Here is a 23,093-nt window from a genome sequence, read left to right as displayed (position 1 = left end):
AGGGTTGGGGGTGCTGACTGTGTTCTCCCCCTCACTGGGCCACAGATGGAACAGTTTATCCAATACCTCGATGAGCCAACAGTCAACACCCAGATCTTTCCCCACGTTGTGCACGGTTTCCTGGACACCAACCCTGCCATCCGGGAGCAGACAGTCAAGGTGGGCGTGCCCTGGTTTTTGAAGGCTCAGAGAGGGCTCACTTGAGAGCACAGCGGCCTTGGTTTTGGCCTATGGGTCTGAGCAGGTTAAGGGAGGAGCAGGCACAACCCTGCATGTAGGGCCGGGCTCTGGGAGCAGCTCAGCAGCTGGTGAGGGAAGCAGGTTGGGATCGGCTTATAGTCCTCCGTTCAGCAGACACTGGCTGAGCACCTCTCGTGCCTGGCTGGCCCTGTGCCCCATGCTGGGATGCACTATGTCTCATGGAGCATCTTTTTGAGGTGACAGGGAGTGGGCTTGGCAGACAGTACACAGAATTAGGAAAGGTACATTATGTTAGAAAGTGACAGTGTGAAGAGAAGGGTTTGCAGTTTTAAAAACAGCGATCAGGGAAGAATTTGCTAAGGAGGTATCATTTAAGGAAAGGAGGCTTGGGATCAAGGTAGGTGGAGATCTGGAGGAAACGGGTTCCCTGCAGAAGGAACATGTGCAGAGGTCCTGAGGCCAGTGTAGAAGTAGCAGTAAGAGGTTTAGCATGGCTGAAGGGGCGTGGTTGTGAGAGGTGGAGTCTGAGAGGTAATGGTGGCTCAGATCTGAGAGGTGGCAGTGGGGGGACAGAAGGGGCCACATTCCGAAGGTGGGGCCGACAGTATGTGCTGATGGATGGCTGCAGAGCCAAGTGTGGCTCCGAGGTTTCTGGCCTGGGCACCTGGAAGGTTAAGTTGCCATTTACTGAGAAACTGGGAGCCTCAGGTTTGCGGGAGGAGGTTGGTCTAGTTAGGCAGGTACAGATGTCTATTCAGCCGCTGGTTATATATGTGTGAAGTTCAGAGAAGAAGTCTGGGCCGGAGCTGCTCATCTGGGCTTTGTCAGCTAACAAGGGCATTCAAAGCCACGAAAGGGGTAAGGTCACCTAGGGTGAGGTGAAAAGAGAAGAGGCCTGGTGAGCACCTGTGGGGGTCTGAACCGTAAGATCTCGGCCACAGGAGACCGAGAAGGAGCAGCTGATGAGGTCGGAGGAGAGTGAGGAGAGGGCAGGGTCCTGGAGGACCAGAGATGGCAGTTTCAAGGAGGAAGGAGAACTCCGGAGTGTCAGAGCTACTGAGGGGTCACAGCTGGTTTGGACGGAGAATCGGCCACTGGATTTAGCAACACAAAGGTCCCTGGTCACCTCCTGGAGCCAGTTGGTAGAGAGCGGGTGGGGGGCGGTGTTTCTGTAGAAGCGTGAGTAGAGTGCACGCAAGAGAGAACGGAGGGAGAAGGACGGGAGACAGGGGTGTGCACAAACTTCGGAGGTTTTGCTGTAAAGGGGACAGAGAAGCGTCCCCTTCCACGGCATTCTGGGTAGGGGCCAGGACCAGGTTGGGGGGTAGGTTTGGGAGGTTCCCTCAGCACCCAGTGCCACTATTGGCCCACCCACCCTCCCCGGAAGCCACTTCTGCATGTGGTCTTTTGGCCGGCCGTGGCCCACAGTTTCCACACTCCTGCACCCACAGTCCATGCTGCTCCTGGCCCCAAAGCTGAACGAGGCCAACCTCAATGTGGAGCTGATGAAGCACTTCGCGCGGCTGCAGGCCAAGGATGAACAGGGCCCCATCCGCTGCAATACCACCGTCTGCCTGGGCAAAATCGGTTCCTACCTCAGTGCCAGTGTGAGTGCCCTACATGGATCCTGGGGGTTCTCTCACTGTCCCCGGGGCCACAGTGTCCTCCAGGGCCAGGCCTCCTTGTGCAGGGGCTGCCATCCTCCCCGAGACCTAGGCCCTGGGTGCTCCCAGCCCAGATGTGTGAGGGTAGATTGAGGCATGTATCAGGTCACCCAGCCAGTAGGTGGTGGATCTGGGAACTGAACCCAGGCTTGCTTGGCCCCCTTGGCCTGTGTGCACTCCCTCAGCCAGGGTTTGTAAACGCAGATGTCTGCAGCGCCCAGACAGTTAACAGGAATGAATGAATGGTGAAGGCGGCCCAGGCCTCGGCCCCAGGGCAGCGGCTCCAGCCCCTGTTGTCCTGAGGCAGCACGAACAGGGTGATCTGGGAGGAGAAGCCCAGATCGAGTTTTCAGGAAAAATTCTCCTCGTTTGTTAGTGATTAGCTCACATTTTTCAGATTCTGGGGGAGCCCGTGGATGGCCTCTGCTCCGGGAAGTAGATCTGGGAGTTCTGGGTCCCAGTACTGATCCTGAACTCAGGAGCCCTCTCTCCTGCCCCACCCCAGACCCGACACAGGGTCCTCACCTCTGCCTTCAGCCGGGCCACCAAAGACCCATTTGCACCTTCGCGGGTGGCGGGTGTCCTGGGCTTTGCTGCCACCCACAACCTCTACTCGATGAATGACTGTGCCCACAAGATCCTGCCTGTGCTCTGTGGCCTCACCGTGGATCCTGAGAAATCCGTGCGAGACCAGGTGAGGCACAGCTGGGCCCGGGCCCTGGAGCGGAGGCTCCAGGGGGGCATTTGGGCCCTAGCTGGCCCCGCGGACTCATGGGAACCCTGGAGTCCCCAGCTTTGCCCCTTCCTACCCCCTAGGCCTTCAAGGCCATTCGAAGCTTCCTGTCCAAACTGGAGTCTGTGTCAGAGGACCCAACCCAGCTAGCGGAAGTGGGTGAGTGGCCCCCAGTCGTGTGCCCTCTTCTTCCATCACATCCTTGACTGTTACCTGTCAGAGCCCCCTTCCACGTCACTGGAGTCTCTGAAAGCTAGAACGACCTCGGAGAGCAGACCCGACACCACTGCTCCCCACCCCTCCCATCTTAGAGATGGGGGAGCACAGGCCTGGAGAAGGGGGGCCACTACAGGTTGCTCTGTGTCCGTTACTGCACTCCTGTCACCTTCCCCATGAGAGCCTGAGGTGACTATACTTGTCTCTTTTGACACTGCCCAGAGAAGGATGTCCATGCCGCCTCCAGCCCTGGAATGGGAGGAGCCGCAGCCAGCTGGGCAGGCTGGGCTGTCACAGGGGTCTCCTCGCTCACGTCCAAGCTGATCCGTGCACACCCAGCAGCTGCCCCAGCTGAGACCAGCGTCCCCCAGAGACCCACGCCCGAGGGTGAGTGTGCCCCAGAGTGGCCGCATCAGTGACTGAGAGGGCTTGGGGGTGCTGGCACCTAGGAGCTATGACTGTCTGGCTTCTCCGGGGGTGGCAGTGGGGACGTAGGGGACAGGCGGGGTCTAGTCCCTTCACGAGCTGCTCTCTGCACCTTCCCTCTGACCCCAGAAACCTCTGCCCTGTTTTGAGACCTTCCTGGGGCCCAGTATCCGGGACCTCAGTGAGCCTCTGCTCCTCAGGACTTCCTGCCCCGGCCCCCGCCGTCGTCCCTGCCACATCCACAACCTCAGGCCACTGGGAGACGCAAGAGGAGGGCACGGACACAGCGGAGGACAGCAGTGTTGCCGACAGATGGGATGATGAAGACTGGGGCAGCCTGGAGGTGAGTGGGGCTGAGGGGGCCTCCCCAGGCGACTCCCAGGTAACTCCAGGTCAAAGGTTAAGGCTGCCTTCAAGGAGCTCAGGTGGGCTTGGCTGGTCACGCCTGTCCTCATCTGCACAGCATCCCTGCTGAGTAGGTGTCACGAGTGGCCCTTGTGGGTAAGAGTTGGCAGCTGTCCCCACTAAGCCCCAGGGGCCCCTGGGAGCGGGGATGGAAACGGTGGTGGTTTTGGGGGCAGCCCATTTGTCTTCTTCACTCTCTTCTCCCTGTCCTCCAGTAGCTCCAGGAGTCAGTAAGGAGAGGCCACCCCCAGGCCTGTGGGGGATGGGCTGAGGATGGAGTGGGGCTACCCTGATGGGAATGGGGGCAGACCTTGGGGCCCGATTTCCCCATCTGCTGACAACAGTCTCGGGTCTGAGGCTGTGGGGAACGGTGTGGAACATCTAGATCTCATTCCCCAGCCTCAGAGGAGTGATGGCATGTCCACTCTATAGATGGGAAGCAAGGCTTGAGGAGCGAGATGGAATGCCAAAGAAGAAAGGGTGGAGTCCGTGGCTGGGAAGGGGCAGGCAGGCTTCCTTGCCCTTTGCGTGGGGGCTGGAGCGCCTATGGTCGCGCTCTCCTTCCCACACTGCAGCAGGAGGCCGAATCGGTGTTGGCCCAGCAGGAGGACTGGAGTACTGGGGGCCGAGCTAGCCGTGCCGGGCAGGTAAGCAGGGTGGGACAGTGGTGTGCCTATGGGGGAGGGGGAGGCCAGCCATTGGGCACCCCCCACCATTGGGCACTACCTCCCCATCTTCTGCAGACCAGCAACCTGGACCCAAAATCCGAGTCAGACTGGGGCAGCTGGGAAGCCGAGGGCTCGTGGGAGCAGGGCTGGCAGGAGCCAAGTCCCCCGGAGCCACCGCCTGAGGGCACACGGCTGGCCAGCGAGTATAACTGGGGTGGCTCGGAGCCCAGTGACAAAGGTGATCCCTTTGCTGCTGTGTCGTCACGCCGGGAGACCAGCGCTCAGGTACTTGGCACCTTTTCCCATGAGGGTTCAGACCGGGGTGGACCTCAGCCGGGAGTCCACCTGCACTCCAACCACACTTCCCTTTCAGCCGAGACCTGATTCATGGGGCGATGACAACTGGGAGGGTCTGGAGACCGAGAGCCGTGAGTGCTTCCCCTTCCCGTCCGGGCAGACAGACTGGGGGCAGGGGCAGGCTGGGAAGCTGAGGCCCCAGTGGTCCTGAAGCCCTCCGCCCTCCTCCTCCTCCTCCTCCTCCTCCTCCTCCTCCTCCTCCTCCTCCTCCCAGGGCAAGGGAAGGCCGAGCTGGCCCGGAAGAAGCGCGAGGAGCGTCGGCGGGAGATGGAAGCCAAACGCGCTGAAAAGAAGGCAGCCAAGGGCCCCATGAAGCTGGGAACTCGGAAGCTGGACTGAACTTGCCATATGGGCGCTCGCAGCCGCGGAGAGCAGGCCCCGCGGATGTATTTATTGTACAAACCAGGCCAGCCCGGCCAGCCCGGCCAGGCACATCTCACGTGTACATAATCAGAGCCACAATAAATTCTATTTCACACCCCTGTGCTGGGCTCAGTGTAGCCCCTCCCAGAAGGCTTGGGTGTGGCGCTGCCCCGCGAAGTCCACGCCCACCACAGACGGGAACATCAATTCGCTTGGACAAGCCGAGAGTGCAGAGGCATGATTTGATTTATCAGTTTCCAGGAAACGCCCTCTGGGAGGAAGGACCTCAGTGCCTGAGAGTCCCAAACTCCACCTGCGAACTGGGCGGCGCCTGTAAGGGCGCCCTCAGAACTCGGGGCGCAGGAAGGGGTCTAAGACCCCCGGAGAGTTCCTGGGTCCGAGCCCCGAGTGGGAACACAGGTGAGAGACTGAGTTCACCCCGAGGGTCAGGCGGGAACCCCTCGCTGATGGCTGAGGGCCTCGTTAGCGGCGGCGCTGGGGCACACAGGCCCCGTGTGGGCGGCTGCGTGCGAAGCCAGCTTTGCAGACGCAGCGGAAGGACCCGCTTGTGTTCACGCAGCGCTCACTCTTGCACAGCAGCCCACGCTGGTTCAGTTCTCGGCACTCATCGATGTCTGCAGGTGGGGGCGACAGGTGCGAGCTTCGCCAGGGTGCCAGAGCACGCAGCCCCCTTAGCGTGTGGCCCCGTGCCTCCCCCGGGCTGCCAGCCTTGGCCCCGGCCCCTCCACCAACTTCTGGTCTTGGCCTGGGGGCCGGTCCCACCCCCGCGGGCCGGCTCACCGACACAACGCGCACGAGAGGCGTCGAGCTGGAAGCCGCCCGGACACTCGCACACGGCGCCGCCGGGCCTCGGCACGCAGCGGCCACTCACGCAGCGGCACTCGTCCGAGTCCTCCTCCGAGCTGTCCTCTTCTGTGCCGGTGGGGAAAATGCAGACATCAACCTTCACCTCTGCCAGCAGATGGTTGGGGACCCCCCGCCCCCACATTATTATTCTGTGCCCTCCCGTTATACTCACCTCGAGGGGGCTTTCCTAGCAGCAGGGGGCTCGCGTCCCAGAAGGAATTGCTCTCACTCTGTGACGTTGGGCACTGGGACCCTGGGAGGAGCGGGGGCGGTCAGCCACGCGAAAGCAGCACCCTGGCTCCTGCCCCAGCACTCCGCAAACCCCTCTGGGGAGGCTCACCAGCGCTGCGTGGCGGGCAAGGGCGACACTGGGCTCCCCAACCACGGCCCTGACGACAGCAGCAGTCGTCGAAGGTGAGGGCTGGCCCGGCCAGGGGACCCGCGCACATGCCATCTTCTCCGCGCTGGGCCCAGCACACGTCCCGTCGCTCCGGGGCACGCTCTACCAGGGGAGACCTGGCTTCAGCTGGGGGGCCCGAAACGGGGACACTAGGTCCCTGCTCCAACCAAGCCTCGTGGGGAGCCGCGACCCCGGGGCTCCACCCGGCAGCCCAGGCCCTGGAATTGGCCCAAGACAACTCTTGCCCTCACCGGCTGGGCTCTCGGGGAGCTGGCAATCGCGGCCGGAGGGCCCGGGCACCCAGGGCGGGCGGCACTCGCAGCGGTAGGAGCCCGGCAGGTTGACGCAGCGGCCAGGGCGGCACGCTGCCGGGTCCTGACACTCGTCTACGTCTAGGGGGTAGCGAGGGCATGGATGGGAGTGGCGGTCACAGCTTGGCCCAGTCCCCGCTCCCCTCCTGTTTCCCCAGCCGGCAGGCCCGGGCCTCACCCATCTCCTCCGGGCTCAGACACTGCCGCTGCGCCGGGCTGTACTCGGCGGGGGGCGTGCAGGCACAGCGGTAGCCGCCGCGCGTGTTCTCACACACTCCGTTCCGGCAGTTGGACTCGTCCAAGCACTCGTCCACGTCTGCGGGGAGGAAAAGCACGAGTGGAGGGAACCAGCCCGGAGTCGGGTGGTTGTGCGTGTCTCCCGGCTGCTGGCCCACGGCCACTGGGACCATCTGCGCTCACCCACGCACTCCAGTAGGTTCCCGTCGTAGTAGAAGCCTTGCTTGCAATAGCACTCGTAGCCGGGCTGCGTATTCACGCACTTGCCCTCCTTGCAGATCTCTGCCCCGAACAGTATGCACTCGTCGATGTCTGCGGAGTGACAAGCCGTGGGCGCCCTGCGGCCTCTACCTCCCGGGCGGCTCAGGCCCGCAGCCAGGGAAGTGTGGGCGGGGCTTACCGCGGGGGCGGAGCAAACTCAGTGGGAGAGGCTTTTCCCGAGGCGGACGAGGGCGTGATAGGGGCGGGGCAGACGATGACGGTGTGGGCGGGGCCTACCCCAGTTAGCACTACCGACCTCGGTGGGCGGGGCGGGGAGGGGCGTGTCCGGTGGGCGGAGCCGTGTCGGGGCTTACCACGGTGGGCCGGGATGCCATAGTTGACAATGTTGTTGTCTTGGGTGTAGCCCTTCCCGTCTGGGCAGAGACTGTGGAACTCAGCTGCGGGGAGAGAGCGGCCGTGGGGAAGAAAGGAGGCGGGACTGAGCGCGTGCGTGCTTCTGTCGGGGCTCTCCGCCTCATTTCCCACCTATCCAGGGAGGGGCCATTTCTCCCCGTCCGTTTCCAAATGAAGAAACTGAGACTCTGGGAAGGGGAAAGGCCTGCCCGGCTCCTGACCTGAGCTGTACACTGGGCAGGGATAGATCTCGCAGTGGTCGCCCCAGCCAGCCCCCAGCGAGCAGCAGCACTCCTGCTGGGTGACATTGGTGGCCAGTACACTGTCGCAGAACACGGTGTCATCGAAGTTAAGGTAGCACTCCTTCTTGTGGTGGGGCTGCTCCACCTCTGAGGGGAGGGGAGGGCAGCTCAGGGTCCTGCAGACGGTCTTGCTGTCCACGCTGCCCACCGACCTCATGCCCCGGCTGCCCCACACTCCCTCGCTCCCCTCAGCCGCCCGGTCAGAGCCAAGCTCCATCCTCAATGTGAGGTTCAGGGCTCTCCTGTGCGGTCCAGGTCCACTGGACTCTCAGGCAAAAGGGATTTCTTCCCGTTCCCCAGATTCCAGAGGGTGGGACCAGGAAAAGTCTCTGAACCCCAGCTGCAGCTCAGGGGAGTTGTCTAGTCTGAGGAGGAGCCTGGAGGACACTCACCCTCACAGCCGTGCTGGTCCTGGGTGGGCGTGAAGCCCTCGTCACAGACGCAAACATAGGAGCCCTGCAGGTTCTCGCAGGCCCCGTGGGGAAGGCACAGGCCGGGGTCCTGGCTGCATTCATCTATGTCTGTGGGGAGTGAGGGAAGCAGGAAGAGTAGCTCCAAGGAAACCAGTCGCTTCTTGCGGGGGGGGGGGGGGGGATGTGCCTCCAGGGACTCACACAAGTTCAGAACCCGAACTTCCACTTTGATCTCAAAGTGCACACAATAGGGAGCGCGCTCTTTCCTGTCTGTGCATGTGGGTAGATGTGTGCACATTCACTGTATTCTTCCCAAAACCTGCAGTGGCTGTTACCGGCAACAGAATGGAGCCCTCACTCTCAGCTTGGCATTCAAGGCCTTTGAGTTTGGTCTCCTGGTATCTTTCAATTTCATCATCCTGTATTCTAAACACCGGCACTCCCGAGTCTATGTTCAGGGCACTGTCCCCTAAAATCACAACTAGCTCCTTCCAGATCTCCGTGCTCTGACATACATTGTTCTTCGGGCCGGGAATGCCATCCCATGCTTCTCTCTACTTAGGGAACCTATTTATGCTTTAGGGGACCATATATATGTTCCAAGTTCCAATTCAACCGTCACATCTCCGTTGCAATTAATCACCCCTCCAGACCTCTTTTGGCTCCCAGCACTCTGAACAGTAAGAATCAATTTACACGTCAGCCTCCCCCAGTGGGAGTCCTGGATCACTGCTCTATTCCTAGTACGTAGTATAGAAGCTGGCAAATAGTAGGTTCTCTGGAAACTCCTGTCCACTAATGCATGGAAAGGTCACCATGCAACTACGTCATTGTTACTGTTGCTATTGTGGGTGGAGTGGAAGGGTGAGTGAGCGGGTGGATGGACAGATGGATGGAAAGACAGGTCAACAGGGTGTCTAGGAGATTACTGTCATTCCCTGCCACTCCTCCTGAGGAACTCTCAGCCAATACCCCCATACCTTGGCACTTCCTGCCGCCCACCAGCCGGTGCCCCTGAGGACAAAGACATCGGTAGGAGCCATTGGTGTTGATGCAGTCACCCCCAATGCAGGCGGCAGGGAAGTCACACTCATCAATATCTGTAGGGGATCAAAGAGGTGGAGAATCTCATGAGCTGACCCTACTCAGCCTGAGGCTGCCGAGGCTCCCCCTCCACACTCAATCTGTGGGTCAGGTCTACACTCCACGCCCAATCTTGGATAGGGATGCGGGCTGGACATGGGAGTGCCTGACCTGTTTACAGGTAGCTCCGAACTTGGAGCCTGGGCTTAGAAGTCCCAGGATAGGGAGGAACAAGTTAATCCCCAGCTCGAGGCCCCACTCACCCTCGCATCGGCTCCGGTCTCTTGATAGATGGTAGCCGGAGAGGCACTGACATTGGAAGGAGCCTGGCGTGTTGGTGCAGATGCCATTGTCACACACATCCCCGGCCTCACACTCATCCACATCTGCAGGGCACAAGGCGGGGTCAGAGGGCCAGCATGGGGATGGTCTCGGGCGTCTGCCACCCTTTTCCCGCTCGTGCCTATGGCATGGAGCACCAGAGTGGAGGCCAGGGGAGCTGAAGGGAAGCACGGGACCCTAACCCGCCCTCCATGTGGCACACCATGCCCTAGTGACCAGGCCAGGTGCTGCCAGGGACCCTGGGCCATGTCCGATTCCAAAGAGCTCAAGCCTCACCAACCTTCATCCATCCTCTCCAAAAAGGGCACCCTCCCCATCCCCTCTTCCCATACTGCCCCAGCTGCTCTCCCCTTCCCCTACCTGCCACGGCTGCCTTTCTTCCCATGTGAATAAGCTCCTCTATTCTCTGTCCTTCTCACACAATAGTTTCTTCTCCTTGTGCAGTGAAGGAGCTTGGCTTTCCCCTGAGAGCATGCTTCTCTGCAGTCATTTCTGCCAGAAGCTGGCTCTTGGCCACACCTCCAACCCCCGTCCAAACCAAGCTCCGCCTCTGAGGTGCACCTGACCCCATGCCAGCCTTCACCTTCTCTACTGCTGTCGGCACTCACCTTCCTAGTCTCTCTCCCTCTATCTTGCTCCCCATCCTAGAAGTGTTCAGCATCCATGTGGCCAGCTGGCCCCAGCCTCTGACCTTACACCCTTGAGCAGTTTCTGTGACCTTCACCTCAGTGGCAGCCACTCACTCTCAGGACAGGGGCTGGGATCTGCCCCACCTTGGACATCTCAGATGCTGCTTCCTTCCCACTGCCTCTGCTATTCTCAAGTCCCCTACCTCGCCTTCTTTCGCAGGGGCCCACGAACATCTCTCCTTCCTCCTCACCAGTCTGGCAGGCCATGCCTGCCTCTGGGTCTCCAGATCCTGGGTGCTGAGAGGGGTGCAGGCAGCTGCCAGACTGTGCACCCTGGGCCACAGCCACTCCCTCTGGCCTCTGGGCCCGCCCCATCCTCAGTGTGGCCAAGGCTACCCTCCCCCACCTCCCAAGCCTGGACCTTTGGAAAGCCCCTAGACAGCTCCCATGCCCTTGGGCAGTCCCAAACCTCTACTGGCCATTACAAGTCTCCTACTGGACTCAGGCTCTTCACTGTACGTGAGAGAATTGAGAGGAATCTCTTTTAACCCCCTGCAAATCATGACATCCGTTCCCCTCTGGCTCCCATTAGGGCAAGAGATGTCCCTTTCCCTGTCCACGGCCCCTCCCCCAGCTGCCCTTGTCATCCCCTCTCCCATTTTCATGCCATCTCCTCAGCCTACAACCCTACACCCCATTCTGGCAGCCCCAGGTCTCGCTCCGCCTCACTTGCTAGCTGCCACCTCCTAACCCCCTCGTGCCACAGAAACCACCCTAACAAGGTCACCGGGAGCTTTCTCATCTTACCACTTGGTTCTTATTTTACAAGAACCTCTCTGTTGCACTTGCTTTATCCTCCTCTGCCCTGGGAGCCTCTCCTCCCCCAGTTTCTCAGCTGGTGCTCCTTGGGCCTCCTTCCATCCCTCCTCCCCATCTCCCACTCCTAGACCCCTGCCTTCCGCTGATGTGGTATTGCCCACAAGGCTCTGTGAGGCTCCCCTCACTGGACCCACCCCCCTTGGCTGAGCAGACGCACCCTAAGGCTCCACGGCCCCCGACGTCCACAGTTCTAGGAGTGTGTGTGTTGGGGGCGGGGCGTGTTCGGCCCAAGGCTTCCAACCTGTATGGCCCACCTTTTGCTGCCATCTCCAGCCCAGAGGCCGGCAGAAACCACCCACTCAACTTGTCCAGCATGAAACTTGGGTGTCTTCCTTCTCAAATATGCACCACGTCTAGAGACCCTATCCCAGTGAACAGCACCACCCGCAGAGTCACCCAAACCAGACCCCTGGAGGGTTCCTTGTTCCCCTCCCCCACCCCCACCCCCACCTGGGCATACAGTTAACAAGCCCCGGGGAATCTGCTTTAATATTTCTCTACTATCACATCATCTCATGACCATCCGGAGGCAACTTCTCTCATCACATCCACCACTATCTGTGTTCTGAGCCATCAGTAGACCTCCAGCTACTCTCCACACCCAGCATCAGGAAACTTTCTACAGCAAATGGTGAATCTTGTCCCCCTTCCCCTTAAAATGCTTCAGGTGCCTTATAGCGCCCTCAGGATGAAGCTTAACCAACCTCCTGGGCAGGGCTTAGAGGGGCCTTCCAGGGGCTGAGGCCCAGGGCCTCGGGTCCTGCCCCTCACCAGCCAGCCTCAGCCCCCACTCTCTGCTTCTACCTTGCCGTTCCCTGCACATGCAGCGCTGTTTTTCACCTCTGCGTCCACTGGTGCTGACTTCCTTTGCTTGGCTAATTTCTGTTGGTTCTTTAAGACAATTCAGGTCTCCCCTCCTCCCAGCCCTGCACCCACATTCCATCCAGGCCCACGGCCTTGCACTCTCCAGACTTCTTGGTGCATAAGAAACATTAGTGCCAGGGCGCCTGGGTGGCTGTCGGTTAAGTGACCGACTGACTCTTGGTTTCCGCTCAGGTCATGATCTTCCGGTCGTAGGATAGACTCCACACTGTGTGTGCAGTCTGCTTAAGATCCTCTCTCTCTTTCTCCCTCTGCCCCTCTCCCCTCTCTCTAAAACAAGAAAAAGAAACAGTGCAGAGGGACTACTAACGCCTCTCCCCATTCTTTTAGAGGTTTTTCTTTTCTTTAAATTTAAGGAACCTGCTTTGCAAAAGCAGCTAGAGCCTTGCCTGCTAAGACCCTTCCTACACAGAAATCCTGGTGGTCTCTCCACGGGCTAGGTTCGCTGAGAAAATGAGTGACTAGATCCGTGAACTGGAGGGTGCGTTATCTATCTCCTGCCCACCGTGGGACAGACTCGGTCCCCAGTTTGCGCGCGGCGTGGGTGCGGGGGGCGTTGACTGGCAGGGCTGGGGCTCACCCAGGCAACTGCGGCCATCCGGCGCAGGCGCGTAGCCCTGGGCGCACGTGCAGCGGAAGGAGCCTGGGAGGTTCTCGCACCAGCCCGGTGAGCAGGGGCTGCCCTCGGCGCACTCGTTCACGTCTGCGGCAGAGGAGACTCACCTCGGTCGCCACCCCACTGGGCCTGGCACTGTGTCGGGGTGGGGGTCTCCCCCGCCCAGTATGGGGGGCGCCGCCTGCGAGGCGACTCTCACGAACATAAGCCCCGCCCCTGCCCTAACCGGACCCCGAAACTCCCAGGTCGCGGGGGACCCCTCCCGGATGGGCCCCGCCCATTTGCCTTCGAAGCCGCCCGTCCGGCATCTAGGCCCCGCCCTCACCGCGGCAGGCCCCGCCCCCCTGGCTGCGGTAGCCAGGCTGACAGGCAATGCACTTGAAGCTCCCGGGTTTGTTCTCGCATTTGCCATCCGGACAGGAGCTAGGGTCTCGGCACTCGTCGATGTCTGCGTGGGTGAGGCGAGAAGGAGGCAGACCCATTTGGGGACATCGTGACCGACCAGGCCCTCAGTATCCTTGGCAGGACCTCCCTCCGTCACGGATCAACGGGGCCCACTGGGACCTCAGGGCTCCCGCACCCCAACCTCTGAGGGGCCCAGAGCTGGAGTCCAGGCCCCCTGCCCCCACGCCAGGCCGAGGGACAGCGGAGGACCCCCTGTCGGCCCGGATGGGGTCTTCCCCCACCTTCGCACACGGGCGGTCGTGAGGCTTTGAGCCGGTAGCCGGGGTAACAGTTGCACTTGTAGTGACCGGGGAAGTTGAGGCAGAAGCCGCCGTCGCCGCACAGGTGGGGCTTGGCGCACTCGTTCAGGTCTGCGCGGGAGGAAGAGGGCGCGAGGGGGGCGCCAGGGGCGGCAGAGGCGGTTACGCGGCGGCCCGGACGAGGGCCCCCCATCCCCCCAGCCTCCGCGCCGCCCCGGCCCGGCCGCGCTCACCCACGCACGAGCGCCCCCCGGCGCCCACGTGCAGGCGGTAGCCGCGGTTGCAGTGGCAGTTGTAGGAGCCGCCCGTGTTCATGCAGATGCCCCTCCCGGCGCCGCACGGCTCCGCCTCGCACTCGTTCACGTCTGGGAAGGACGCGCGGGCGGCGAGACGTCAGAGGGATATGGGGACCCGAGGCCGCCCCCGGGCCGCCCGCCCGGCCGCCCGCGCTCACCCACGCAGTAGCGGTGCTGCGGGTGCGACCGGTAGCCCGGATTGCAATGGCAGGAGTAGTCCGAGGGGCCCGGGACGCACTCGCCGTGGCCACAGATGTTCTGGTTCAGTCGGCACTCGTCTGTCTCTGGGGGGGAGGGGGGGGGGAAGCATGGGGCTGAGCAGGGAGCACTCACTTTCTGCCACGTTCCCCGGGCGGACCTCCATACCCCATTCTTAATAACCCAGATACCTGAGCCTGGTCACACCATGACCTCAGGCCCCTGTGCACTCATACGCCAATCCTAGGATTTCCTATACCTCTATCCCAGATAACCCCAGCATCACGACCCCAGATAGCAACCCCGGGTCCCTGACATCCCTCTCCTCAACTCCAGGATCCCTGATATTTCTATTTCTACTCACTATATTCTGTCTCCCCGTCACCCCAAACCCGATCACGTCCCCTCAGGGCCTCAGTTCATCCCAATGCCCCTACCCAAGGGGCTCTAAGACCCTCCCCTCCAGTCACCTCAATATTTAAAATCCCGCAGCATTTGTTACTCCCATATCCTCTAGCCCAGTGACCCCAACACCCTTGCCTTAGGGACCCGGGTCCCCCATTCCAGAATGGTTGATTTCCGTCCCTTCCCAAGGCAGGCAGGAGCTCTTTCCTGGGAATCTGGCTTGCCCCTTTGTGGATATGTAGGCAGTCAGGTCCAGAAACCCCCTTCACTTTCTTTGTCAACAGTCTCACTGAACTCCCTCACTCCCCCTCTCCCTTCCCCCCCACCTGCAGCCCAGGCCTTGACCCTGAACCCTGCCCCACCCAAACACACCTGTGAGCTGCTCATTTTGCCTAGAGTATCTCTCCCTACACCTAACACCCTCTCCTCTGAGAAGCCTCCCCAGATGCCTCTTCCCCCACATTCCCACAACCCCCAGGGCTGTCACTGCATTGTCCTAGCCTGTACAGGCCTCCTGGGCAGCCACCTTCTGCCTGAGCCATCACTCCCCGCTCCCCCAGCCCATCTAGCCTCCTAGATTTCGATGGGGCCGGTGGCTCCCTTGTAGCTTTGGAGTCCACACAGACTTGGGCTTGAACCTGGCTCAGATGTGTGATCTGCGGGCAAGATACTGAACCTGAGCGTCTGTTTTTCTCATCTGGAAGATGAAGCTACCAGTGTTCACTTTCAGAGTATGAGAAGGTTAAGGGATGTTTAGTACGTAAAACTCTCCGGTCGGTGCCTGGCACAAGGCAATTGCTCAGCCATAGCTAGCAATTATCATGATGCCCCAAACCCTACAGACACTTCCCACAGCCTTTGGGATCAAACCCAAGCCTCTGAACAAGGCTCCACGCGTCGGCCCTCCCTTGGTTCAGAAACACGGGGCTGTGTGGTTTTCCCTCCTCCACCAGCGTTTCCATGTCTCCGTGCCTTTGCCTAAACTTCACTTGGAATGTCCCGTTTTCCCAACCTGCACGCCCATTTCTTCCCCACTTCTTCTCATTAATTTCCAACACTCTTTAAAGCCCTGCTAGCCTTCTCTCATTGCCACCCTACATATTATCATAATCCCCAGACTTCTTTTCTTCTCTGGTTTACTTTTTCATGGCATTTATGAGACATCCTGGGTTTTTAGTTACTGATCTGTTTTCTGTTTACTGTGCAAGAACAGGGAATTCTTGCCTTTTGCTTACTACTGTATCCCCAGCACCTAAACCGTGTCTGGCACATCACAGGTACTCAATAAGTACTGAATGAATGAATAAGCACCGTCCGACTGGGCTGACCACCACAATACCCGGATCCTTCAAGGTTGCACACCAAGGCTTCCCCAGAGCCCAGCCCAGGGCCAGGCACACAGGAAGCCTGGGTGGAGGGTTAGTGCTCAGGAATGATGGAGGGAGGGGGCGGTAAGGGAGGACTGAAATTAAGCCAGGGACCTGGCCTCTCCAGGACATGGCCTACGTGGGCAGGTCTTACCTGTGACCTGGGTAGGAGCAATCTCCACTGCACTGCGGGAAGGGGGCAGGTCTGGCAGGAACCAACGCACGGTGGGAGGCGAGGGCCTGGAGATCAACTCTGTAGGTGACAGTGTTCGCCGTCAGGGGGTGTGGAGGATGGGAGAGCCGTCCCTCTCCAGGCAGGCCAGTGGCTGGGACTTCACACCCATCTTCACTATCCCCGGATGGCTAAGCTGTCAACCACCCCCCAGTGACAGTCCTTGAGGACTGGTTCCTCCAGCACCGCCCAGCTCACCAGGGTAGGGCCTGGCAGGAGATGTGGTGGCGGTCAGGTGGCTCTGCTGTGCCGACTGTTCCTCCATCACTGGCTGTGAGTGACAGCAGCATGAGCCCTCTGTCTCCTTAGCTTTCCCGCTCCTCCCACCTGCGCTCTCATACTCACTGAGTCCGTGCTCACCCCTAAAAGGGAGGAAGATGGGGCCATCAGCGCAGGGCTGGGAAAAGAGAGTTAAGACTGGGATTGGCAGTTGGTATCTGTGCTTAGGGTCTCTAAGAGTTCAGCAGTCATGTCTCTGGGTCAGGTGTCAAAAGTTAGATCCTGGAGCCAGGGGGCGTTTGCATCACGGGTCAGGGGAGCGGGTATGGGGAGCGATGGTTGGTCAAGGTCCTTGGGTTATCGAGCAAGACTCAGGAGGTTACAGCTAGGGCCAAATCCTTGGGTCGGGAGACAGAAGGTCAGATCTAGGGACAGCATTCGGACTGGATCAGTGCCCTGGTTTGGAAATCAAAGGGGTTCCAGGGTCAGAGGAACAGATCCGGAGGGCAATGGATGGTCAGATCCTGTCCATCAGGGGGTCAAATCCTGGGGTGACAACCTTGGTTCGGGACGAGAGGGTCGATTCTGGGGGTCAGTGATGAGGTCAAGGATGAGGAGCTAGGGGTTAGACCCTGAGGTCACATCTGTGGGTGGGGAGCCAGGGGATCGAGTCTTAAGGCATTCATCATCTGTCAGGGAACAGAAAGGCTCAGGCCAGACCTCGTTCTTCCTCCGCGTCCTCAGGTGGCGGTGCCCGGCTGGGGCTCTCAGGATGCTGCTGGGGCTTGGGTGGCCCGTCAGGGTGCAGGAAAAGGGAAAAATCACTTTCGCCTTGAATGGTGAGGGTCTGGTGGGAAGTGAGGATGTGGTAGCCCTTCCCAGCTGGACAGATCTCCTTGAAGGCAGCTGCGGCCAGAGGGAGGGGCAGAGAAGTGAGTGTTTCCTGGACGGGCACAGGGACGGCCCCTTCGCCCCACATGCCCCACGCTCACCAGTGCCATCAGCCGGGCAGCGCTGGCACCTCGCGCCCCAGGCCTTGCCCACGCTGCAGCAGCAGAGCTGGCGGGTGAGGCGCGTGGTCAGCGGGTGCTGGCACTGGTGCTCGGGGCTCACCAGGCGGAAGCACAGGCTCTTCTCCTCTGGCTTGTCCGCTGCGGGGGCCAGTGGCAGGCATGGTCACCTGGGCCTGATCGCCGCCCATGTCCCTCTTCCAAGCTGCTCCAGGCCTTGCCTCTCTGGCCCAGACAACCCTTGATCCTCCTGTGGCCTCTGACCTCAGGTGACCCCGAACTCACGTGATCCCCGAACCCGTGTTTCTGACCTCATGTGACCCCTGAAATCTCTGTGACTGCTGGCCCCACTGACCCCTGATTCTAGCTGCTGTATGTAGGGCTTTATCCCTCCTACCCACCAGGACCATGATCTCCTACAACCCTACTCTATATAGTCCCTGACCCCATGTGACCTCTGACCAGATCTCAAGTGACTCCTGACCCCACTTATCCCTGATCCTATCGGCTCGGGGCCTCGATCCTCCTGCAATCAACCCTTGACCACACGGTGACCTCTGTGACCTCTCTGATCCTTGCCGCTTGCTGCTTGGAGGTCCATGCCTGTGACTTCCCAGGGACCTGAGCCCCCCCATTCTCACCAATGCACTGCGTTCGGGAGGGGCCCAAGCTATGGCCAGGCGGGCAGACGCAGCGATAGGAGCCGGGGTTGTTGAGGCAGTCACCATGGCGACACATGCCGGGCATCGCGCACTCGTTGATGTCTGTGGTAAGCAGGAATGTGATCCCTCTAGTCTGGGGCCATAGGGTGACAGCAAGCTACTCCGAACACCTCAGGGTCCTGCCCCAGCCCCGCCTGCTCCCTCAGTCACCTCGGGGCCTCCCCCAGTGACAACTGGCTTGCCCCGCCAGCCCATAGCATCTCCTGGCTGGCCGTACCCTGGCAATGGGTGCTGTTGAGTCTCTTGTAGCCCTGAGGGCAGTCAGCGCCCACCTCCCCACGTACAGGTCCCGGTTTCTGCACCCCTGTGTCTGCAGAGAGAGGAGACGGTGGCAGGGGAGGACACTGGGGGTCCTGCAGGGGAGGGGGGAAAGGAGGGCCATGGGGAGGAGCAGAGTGGGATGGGTGAGAGGAATCTGGTGGGCAGGGAGAGGCTCGGGCGGCACCGGCTGGGTCCTCCCCTGCAGGGGAGGAAGAGGTATGCGGAGGTCCACCCTGCAGTGACGGGGGTCCGGAGCCCAGGCACTCACACTGCAGCTGGGGGCACTTATGGCACTTGCTCTGGCCCCAGGCGGTGCCGATGCTCCCACAGCAGTCTTCCTGCTTGGTGAGGCCGGGGAGGGGGTTGCTGCCGCACTAGGGGAAGTTGGGACTGGGGTCACAGGGCGCCCAGCCCCACCCAGCCTCCCTCCCCAGGCCCTTCTCCTCCCTCCTCAGCCCGTGGGCCCCCGTTTTGCGCAGTCCCCGTTTAGTTGGGACAGGACAACCCTGGGAGACCGAAGGTCCGGTCCAGCTGGACTGTGGATTCACTCACAGGCTGCTTGGGCAGTGTGTCCTGGAAGCAGCGGCCCAAGGGCTTCTGGGTGGGTGGCCGGGGGTGCTGGGGCTTGGGGTGCGGCAGCAGGTGCTGCGAGGGGGCTGGGCCCTCGGCGTTCGGCCCCTCGATGCGGTGAACTTGGACCGAGGCATCGGGAGGATGGTGCACGCGCACGTTCACCACGGGGGGCGGGGCCTGCACTGGGGGGGGGGCGGGGCACGGTGGCTTCAGGGCTGCCCCACACCACCGGTTGCGGGTGCAGTCGCTCATTCCGTTCCCGCCACCCTAGTGTCCGCCCACTTCGGCCACCCCGGGTCTGCCCGTGGTCCGGTACCTTCCGCTGAGATCTGTCCCGGCCCGAGGGGCACCAGGAAGGCTGCATGCTGGGCAGGGGGCCCCTCCCCGGGCCCGGGCGGATCAGCGATCACCTGGACCGCGTAGATGGCATGCTTGCTGGCTACAGACTCGCTTTCTGGAGCCAGGGGCGGAAGCGCGCCTGTGGACAGGGCCCCGGCCCGGCCAAGCCCGGGGCCTGCGCCGCCGGTGACCCCGCCAGCTCCTCCAGCGGGCACCTGGCAGAAGCGACCGGTGAAGTCCGGGGGACACAGGCACTGGTTTCGGGAGGAACACTGGCCGCCGTTCATGCAGGGCAGAGGGCACACCACTGGGGAGGGGAGGTGGATCAGGAACCGGGCCCACCGGCCCTCCCAGCCCCCAGGCCTGCTCCCTCACCCACAGCCTGCCTCTTTCCCCTCCTCCCTACTTCCTTGCCACCCACTGGCCCCCGTCCTTGAGAAGCTGGCTTTCGGAACACATAGAAACTGCCCTATAGGTCTTCCAACATCCTACTACCCACGTTGGCTTCTGGAGTCTTAAGTCCTGTACTTAAATCCTAGCTAGGAGGCCACGTGCCAGCTGTGTGGCCCTGAGCCCCGTGCCTCAGTGTCCTCGTCTGTAGGGATGTTTGTTGTGTCTACGAAATGAGGTCACGCCTGTACACTCACTCAGTGCCCTGCACGCTGAGTGTTTAATAAGTAGCAAATGATGAGGACGATCGTGGTGATGGAGCAGATTTTCTCTCCTCTGGATTTCCCTCCAAACGTTCCCGGGAATGTGATCTCTATGTGGCACTTCCTCCTTTTCTAAATTCTCCCCATTCAGACCTCAGCCCTCTCCGAGTTCGCCTTCTCCCTCCCTCCCTTTGCCTTGCCATGCCAGGGCCCACATCTCTAGCTGCTACCTCTCTGGGACCTCTCTTGGGCACCTCCACCCAGGGGACACTGTCTGAAATCAGCATCCTGCCCCCACCCCTCCCTCTGGACTACCCGCTGGGGAATCCCTGCCGGCCAAGGTCGTTCTACTGAGCCTCAGAGGCTGCATCTCTCCTGCTCCACTCCACCCAGTTCCGGCCTCTCTACAGTCTCATGAACCCACGTCCCTCCCGGCCATGCCCTCTGCCCCTCTGGTGCCTTGTGTCTTGCCACCCATCCTCCTCCCCGGCTTCCTGCCTCTCTCTCTCTCCTGCCTGTCCACAGCCCAGCACCCCCAGAGAAACGAGCCTCAGGCAAAGCCCTGGCGTATCACATCCCTGCTCACTCCTTGCTTCCTGGCACAAACATTTAAGGCTCTCCATGGCCCAGAGCGAACCTTCTTTTCGTCCATCCCCCTCTGCTCTTTCCACGTGCACCCCATGCCTCAGGACTCCTCTCCCTCCTCCTACAAATGGGTCACATCTCCTGCCTCCATGGCTTCATTTATGCCACCCTCCCTCAGGGCCCTGTCCCTCCACCTCTACATAGTCAAATATTATCCTTCCAGCCTCAGTTTCTCCTCCCGGGAGCTTTTCCATGTATCCCCGCCACACCTCTGTTCTCTCTCCTGAGTTATCACCTTCTGTCCTGCTCTGCCTGGCACTTAACTTGGTTATATTTATGTCTGTCTCTCACAACACGAAGAGTCTTTCGGAGAGTAGGGCTGGGTCTGCCTCAGCTCTGGGTCCCAGAGGAGGTTCAGGGGGAATGACTGAAGGACTGAGTGGTAGGCTGAGACCTGTGTCTTTCTGTCACACACACACACTCACATCTCACATCCAGCCTTGGGGCCCTGAGCTCACACACCAGACCCAGCCCCTCTCCTGCCTGCCCCATGGCTGCCCTCACTTCCCAGGATGGAAAGCTGGGGGTGATGCTCTTCTGGACACCTGCAGGGCCTCAGAGGGCCAACCCACATCCATGGCCGTCAGGGCCTGGCTGAGAGCATCCCGGCCCAGCCCATCCTGCCAGGACTCTCAGGGCAGAAGGGGTGTGTCCTGGGCTGGGGGAGGCAGGATCCTCTCCTTCCTGCCTCCCAGTGAGTCACCCATAGCGGTGAGGGTGACCTCTCAATGACACCCGCCCACTGTGGCCTGGGCTCTGAGCCTGGGGGATGTGGGCAGCACAGATGGAGACAGCAGCCTGGGCAGGATGGCCAGGGGGTCTGGGAGGCTCGGCCCATATACACTCACATGCACGGTCATCTCCTCTGTCTGTTTCTCTCTCTCTCTGTCACACACATACACACACACACACACACACACACACACACACACGATTTCATTTTGGCACCAACACAAGCTCACAGAAACACTCCCATAGTGACTGGAGACATACACCCAGGACAACACAAAGGAACATGTAATTAATCACAGAGTGTCACTGCAAAGCCCATGCATGCACACGCACACACGCACATCTCATGAGACTCTGAGCCACATCAGTGGAGTTCCTTTGGGTCTGTGAGTCGGTATGTTGAGTATAGGAATGTGTAAGAGGGGCCGTTTCGCTGGTGCCATCCTGGGCCCGGCCTAATTACCCTGTCCAGGAGGGTAATTACTACTGGGACACCTCCCCCAGCCTGGCCCACAGGGCCTTGCGGGGAGGAGAGCCGAGCCCCAGGCCTTGCCCTTTGAAGAGAGATGCTGAGGAAGGGGTAGGCTCCAAGTGGAACTGGGGAGTCATGAGGGATTGTTGGGGAGGGGAGACTCTGAGGCAGACCTCCTGAGATCTTATGGGGGAGGCATAGATGGGGTGCCAGGGAAAAGGTGGACTGAGGACCCCAAACAGCCCCCACCTCCAGGCCTGCACTCCGCCTGTTAGGCCTCAGCACCCCTCCCCTCCAAGACCTTGCCAACATCTAACTTCTTCACCCCCAGCCCTGACCTTGGCTCCTCCCCCCAGAGCATGCAGGTGTCTACCCCTGGCAGGCCCTACTTTAGACGTTTTGAAAAGATTTCTCCTGTTTCTTCCAGCAATTCTGTTTCTTAGGGGAGAATTTGTCCCTTCACTGAGACCTCCTTGGCCCCAGCTCACATCCCTCAAAAGCCCCTATGTAATGACCCTGACTCCCTCTCAGAACCCAGCACCTTCCGACCGGCCTGTATCATGCAGGACCCCAGCATGACTGCACACCTTAGGCCTCAACCCTGCCCCAAAGCTGTGAAGTCCCGGTCCACGCGGCCCTCCAGCTGTGGCCGCAGGACTCCAGCCTCCCAAGCCCCTCGTGTCCCCCCCCCGCCCCAGGCCCCCAGAGCTCTGCACTCCGCACCCTGCGCCCCCAGTGTCACAGACCCTACCCCACCAGGTATCCCGCATTTGTCCTGCTGTCTGCCTTCCCGCGTCCCCCACCCGGGCCCCCGGGCCCTCACCCACGCGGAAGCCGGAGCCCGTGAGCGTATCGGTGCTGTGGCCGTTCTCTCCGATGAGCGTCATGTTGGAGCCCTGCTGACAACTGTCTCGACACTGGCCCTTGAGACAGGTCCGCTTGCAGATCACCGGCGCAAAGACCACCTTGAAGCGCTCCCGGGCCAGCGCCCCGCCCCCGCCGGCGCCCCGCTCGCCAGCCGGCCCCCCCTCGGCCCCGCCGCCCGGGCCCAGCAGCAGCAGCAGCAGCAGCAGCAGCGCCAGCAGCCCCGCCGCCCCCGCCCCGCGCATCTCAGGGGCCAGGCCGCCAGCAGCCCCGCGGGGCCCGGGCATCCGGGGCCGCAGGACCCGGGGGGCGCGCCGGGGCCGGGGCTATGGTCGCGGCGCCCCCCGGGGGGGGGGGTGAGGGGGGTGGGGTAGCAAGCCTGGAGCCCCGGGAGGGGGGGGGGGAGAGAGGGCAGCGAGGGAGAGGAACAGAGGAAGCGCGCGGGGAGGGGACGGCAGGCGCGGCCGGGGGCCCGGTGCGAGGCCAAGAGATGGAGGCTGGACCGCGGGGAGCCCAGAAACTTCCAGAGCCCCGGGAAGGAGCCCAGCCACGAGCCGGGGCCGGGGGCCTGCGAAGGCCCCGAAGTGAGGCGGCCGCGCGGAGGCCGAGCGGGTTGAGGCGGAGAGGAGGAGAGAGGGGAGAGGAAGGCCGGGCTGCCGGCCCGCTCCGCGCCTCCCCCGGCCGGGCTGGGCTCCCGCGGCCGCCGGGAAGCAGGGAGCGCGCGGGGCGGACGCAGGGAGAAGTGAGCAGTTGTTTTCCCTGGCTGCGGCGCGGCGGCGGCGGCGAAGGGGG

At 61.3% G+C, this 23,093-nt stretch overlaps 2 protein-coding genes across 6 annotated transcripts in view; one reads left to right on the top strand and one right to left on the bottom strand.

Moving 5' to 3' along the window:
- Positions 1-5,148, top strand: part of SCYL1 (SCY1 like pseudokinase 1) — an 11,321-nt gene extending 6,173 nt beyond the window's left edge. The window contains exons 9-18 of one of the 3 annotated variants that reach the window (XM_086676920.1): positions 46-159; positions 1,653-1,808; positions 2,371-2,559; positions 2,682-2,757; positions 3,037-3,201; positions 3,441-3,583; positions 4,224-4,292; positions 4,389-4,598; positions 4,687-4,741; positions 4,885-5,148. In XM_086676920.1, coding sequence (XP_086533046.1) covers positions 46-159; positions 1,653-1,808; positions 2,371-2,559; positions 2,682-2,757; positions 3,037-3,201; positions 3,441-3,583; positions 4,224-4,292; positions 4,389-4,598; positions 4,687-4,741; positions 4,885-5,009 — 1,302 coding nt within the window. In that variant the 3' untranslated portion in view covers positions 5,010-5,148. Of the gene's footprint in view, positions 1-45; positions 160-1,652; positions 1,809-2,370; positions 2,560-2,681; positions 2,758-3,036; positions 3,202-3,440; positions 3,584-4,220; positions 4,599-4,686; positions 4,742-4,884 lie in introns of all 3 variants that reach the window. The other 2 variants (XM_086676919.1, XM_086676918.1) reach the window with 2 other exon arrangements.
- LTBP3 (latent transforming growth factor beta binding protein 3) lies at positions 5,020-23,028 on the bottom strand. 3 transcript variants are annotated; one of them, XM_086676910.1, is made up of 28 exons: positions 22,261-23,028; positions 18,913-19,242; positions 18,576-18,778; positions 18,292-18,397; positions 17,980-18,072; positions 17,682-17,804; positions 17,023-17,181; positions 16,751-16,936; positions 16,157-16,173; positions 16,010-16,082; positions 15,734-15,832; positions 13,768-13,893; positions 13,547-13,678; positions 13,296-13,424; positions 12,935-13,057; positions 12,574-12,696; positions 9,525-9,647; positions 9,159-9,278; positions 8,158-8,286; positions 7,685-7,852; positions 7,424-7,507; positions 7,032-7,160; positions 6,790-6,927; positions 6,552-6,692; positions 6,241-6,402; positions 6,073-6,153; positions 5,835-5,963; positions 5,020-5,668 (listed from the first exon to the last, which is right to left on the bottom strand). In XM_086676910.1, the coding sequence occupies exons 1-28, from the start codon at positions 22,586-22,588 to the stop codon at positions 5,517-5,519; spliced, it is 3,906 nt and encodes a 1,301-aa protein (XP_086533036.1). In that variant the 5' UTR covers positions 22,589-23,028; the 3' UTR covers positions 5,020-5,516. The 3 variants fall into 3 exon arrangements, with proteins under 3 accessions (XP_086533036.1, XP_086533035.1, XP_086533037.1); XM_086676909.1 differs by having other exon boundaries at positions 5,835-5,966; positions 22,261-23,027; XM_086676911.1 differs by lacking the exon at positions 6,552-6,692 and having other exon boundaries at positions 5,835-5,966.
- Positions 23,029-23,093: the final 65 nt, after the last annotated feature.

The sequence above is a fragment of the Puma concolor genome, chromosome D1 (assembly GCF_028749965.1).
Source record: "Puma concolor isolate L17-30 chromosome D1, mPumCon1.1.hap2, whole genome shotgun sequence".
In the NCBI taxonomy this organism is placed as follows: Eukaryota; Metazoa; Chordata; class Mammalia; order Carnivora; family Felidae; genus Puma; species Puma concolor.
This window is presented reverse-complemented; position numbering and strand designations above follow the sequence as displayed.

Bases quoted from the DNA above. Each gene is read 5' to 3' on its own strand.
- LTBP3 (XM_086676909.1), bottom strand. From the start codon at position 22,588: ATGCCCGGGCCCCGCGGGGCTGCTGGCGGCCTGGCCCCTGAGATGCGC. The intron at 13,679-13,767 runs GTGAGCGCGGGC...CGTCCTTCCCAG, and splicing joins GCAGCACCGCTACTGCGTGG to ACGTGAACGAGTGCGAGGCG. The intron at 9,648-12,573 runs GTGAGCCCCAGC...TGTGCCCTGCAG, and splicing joins GGATGGCCGCAGTTGCCTGG to ATGTGGATGAGTGTGAGGCC.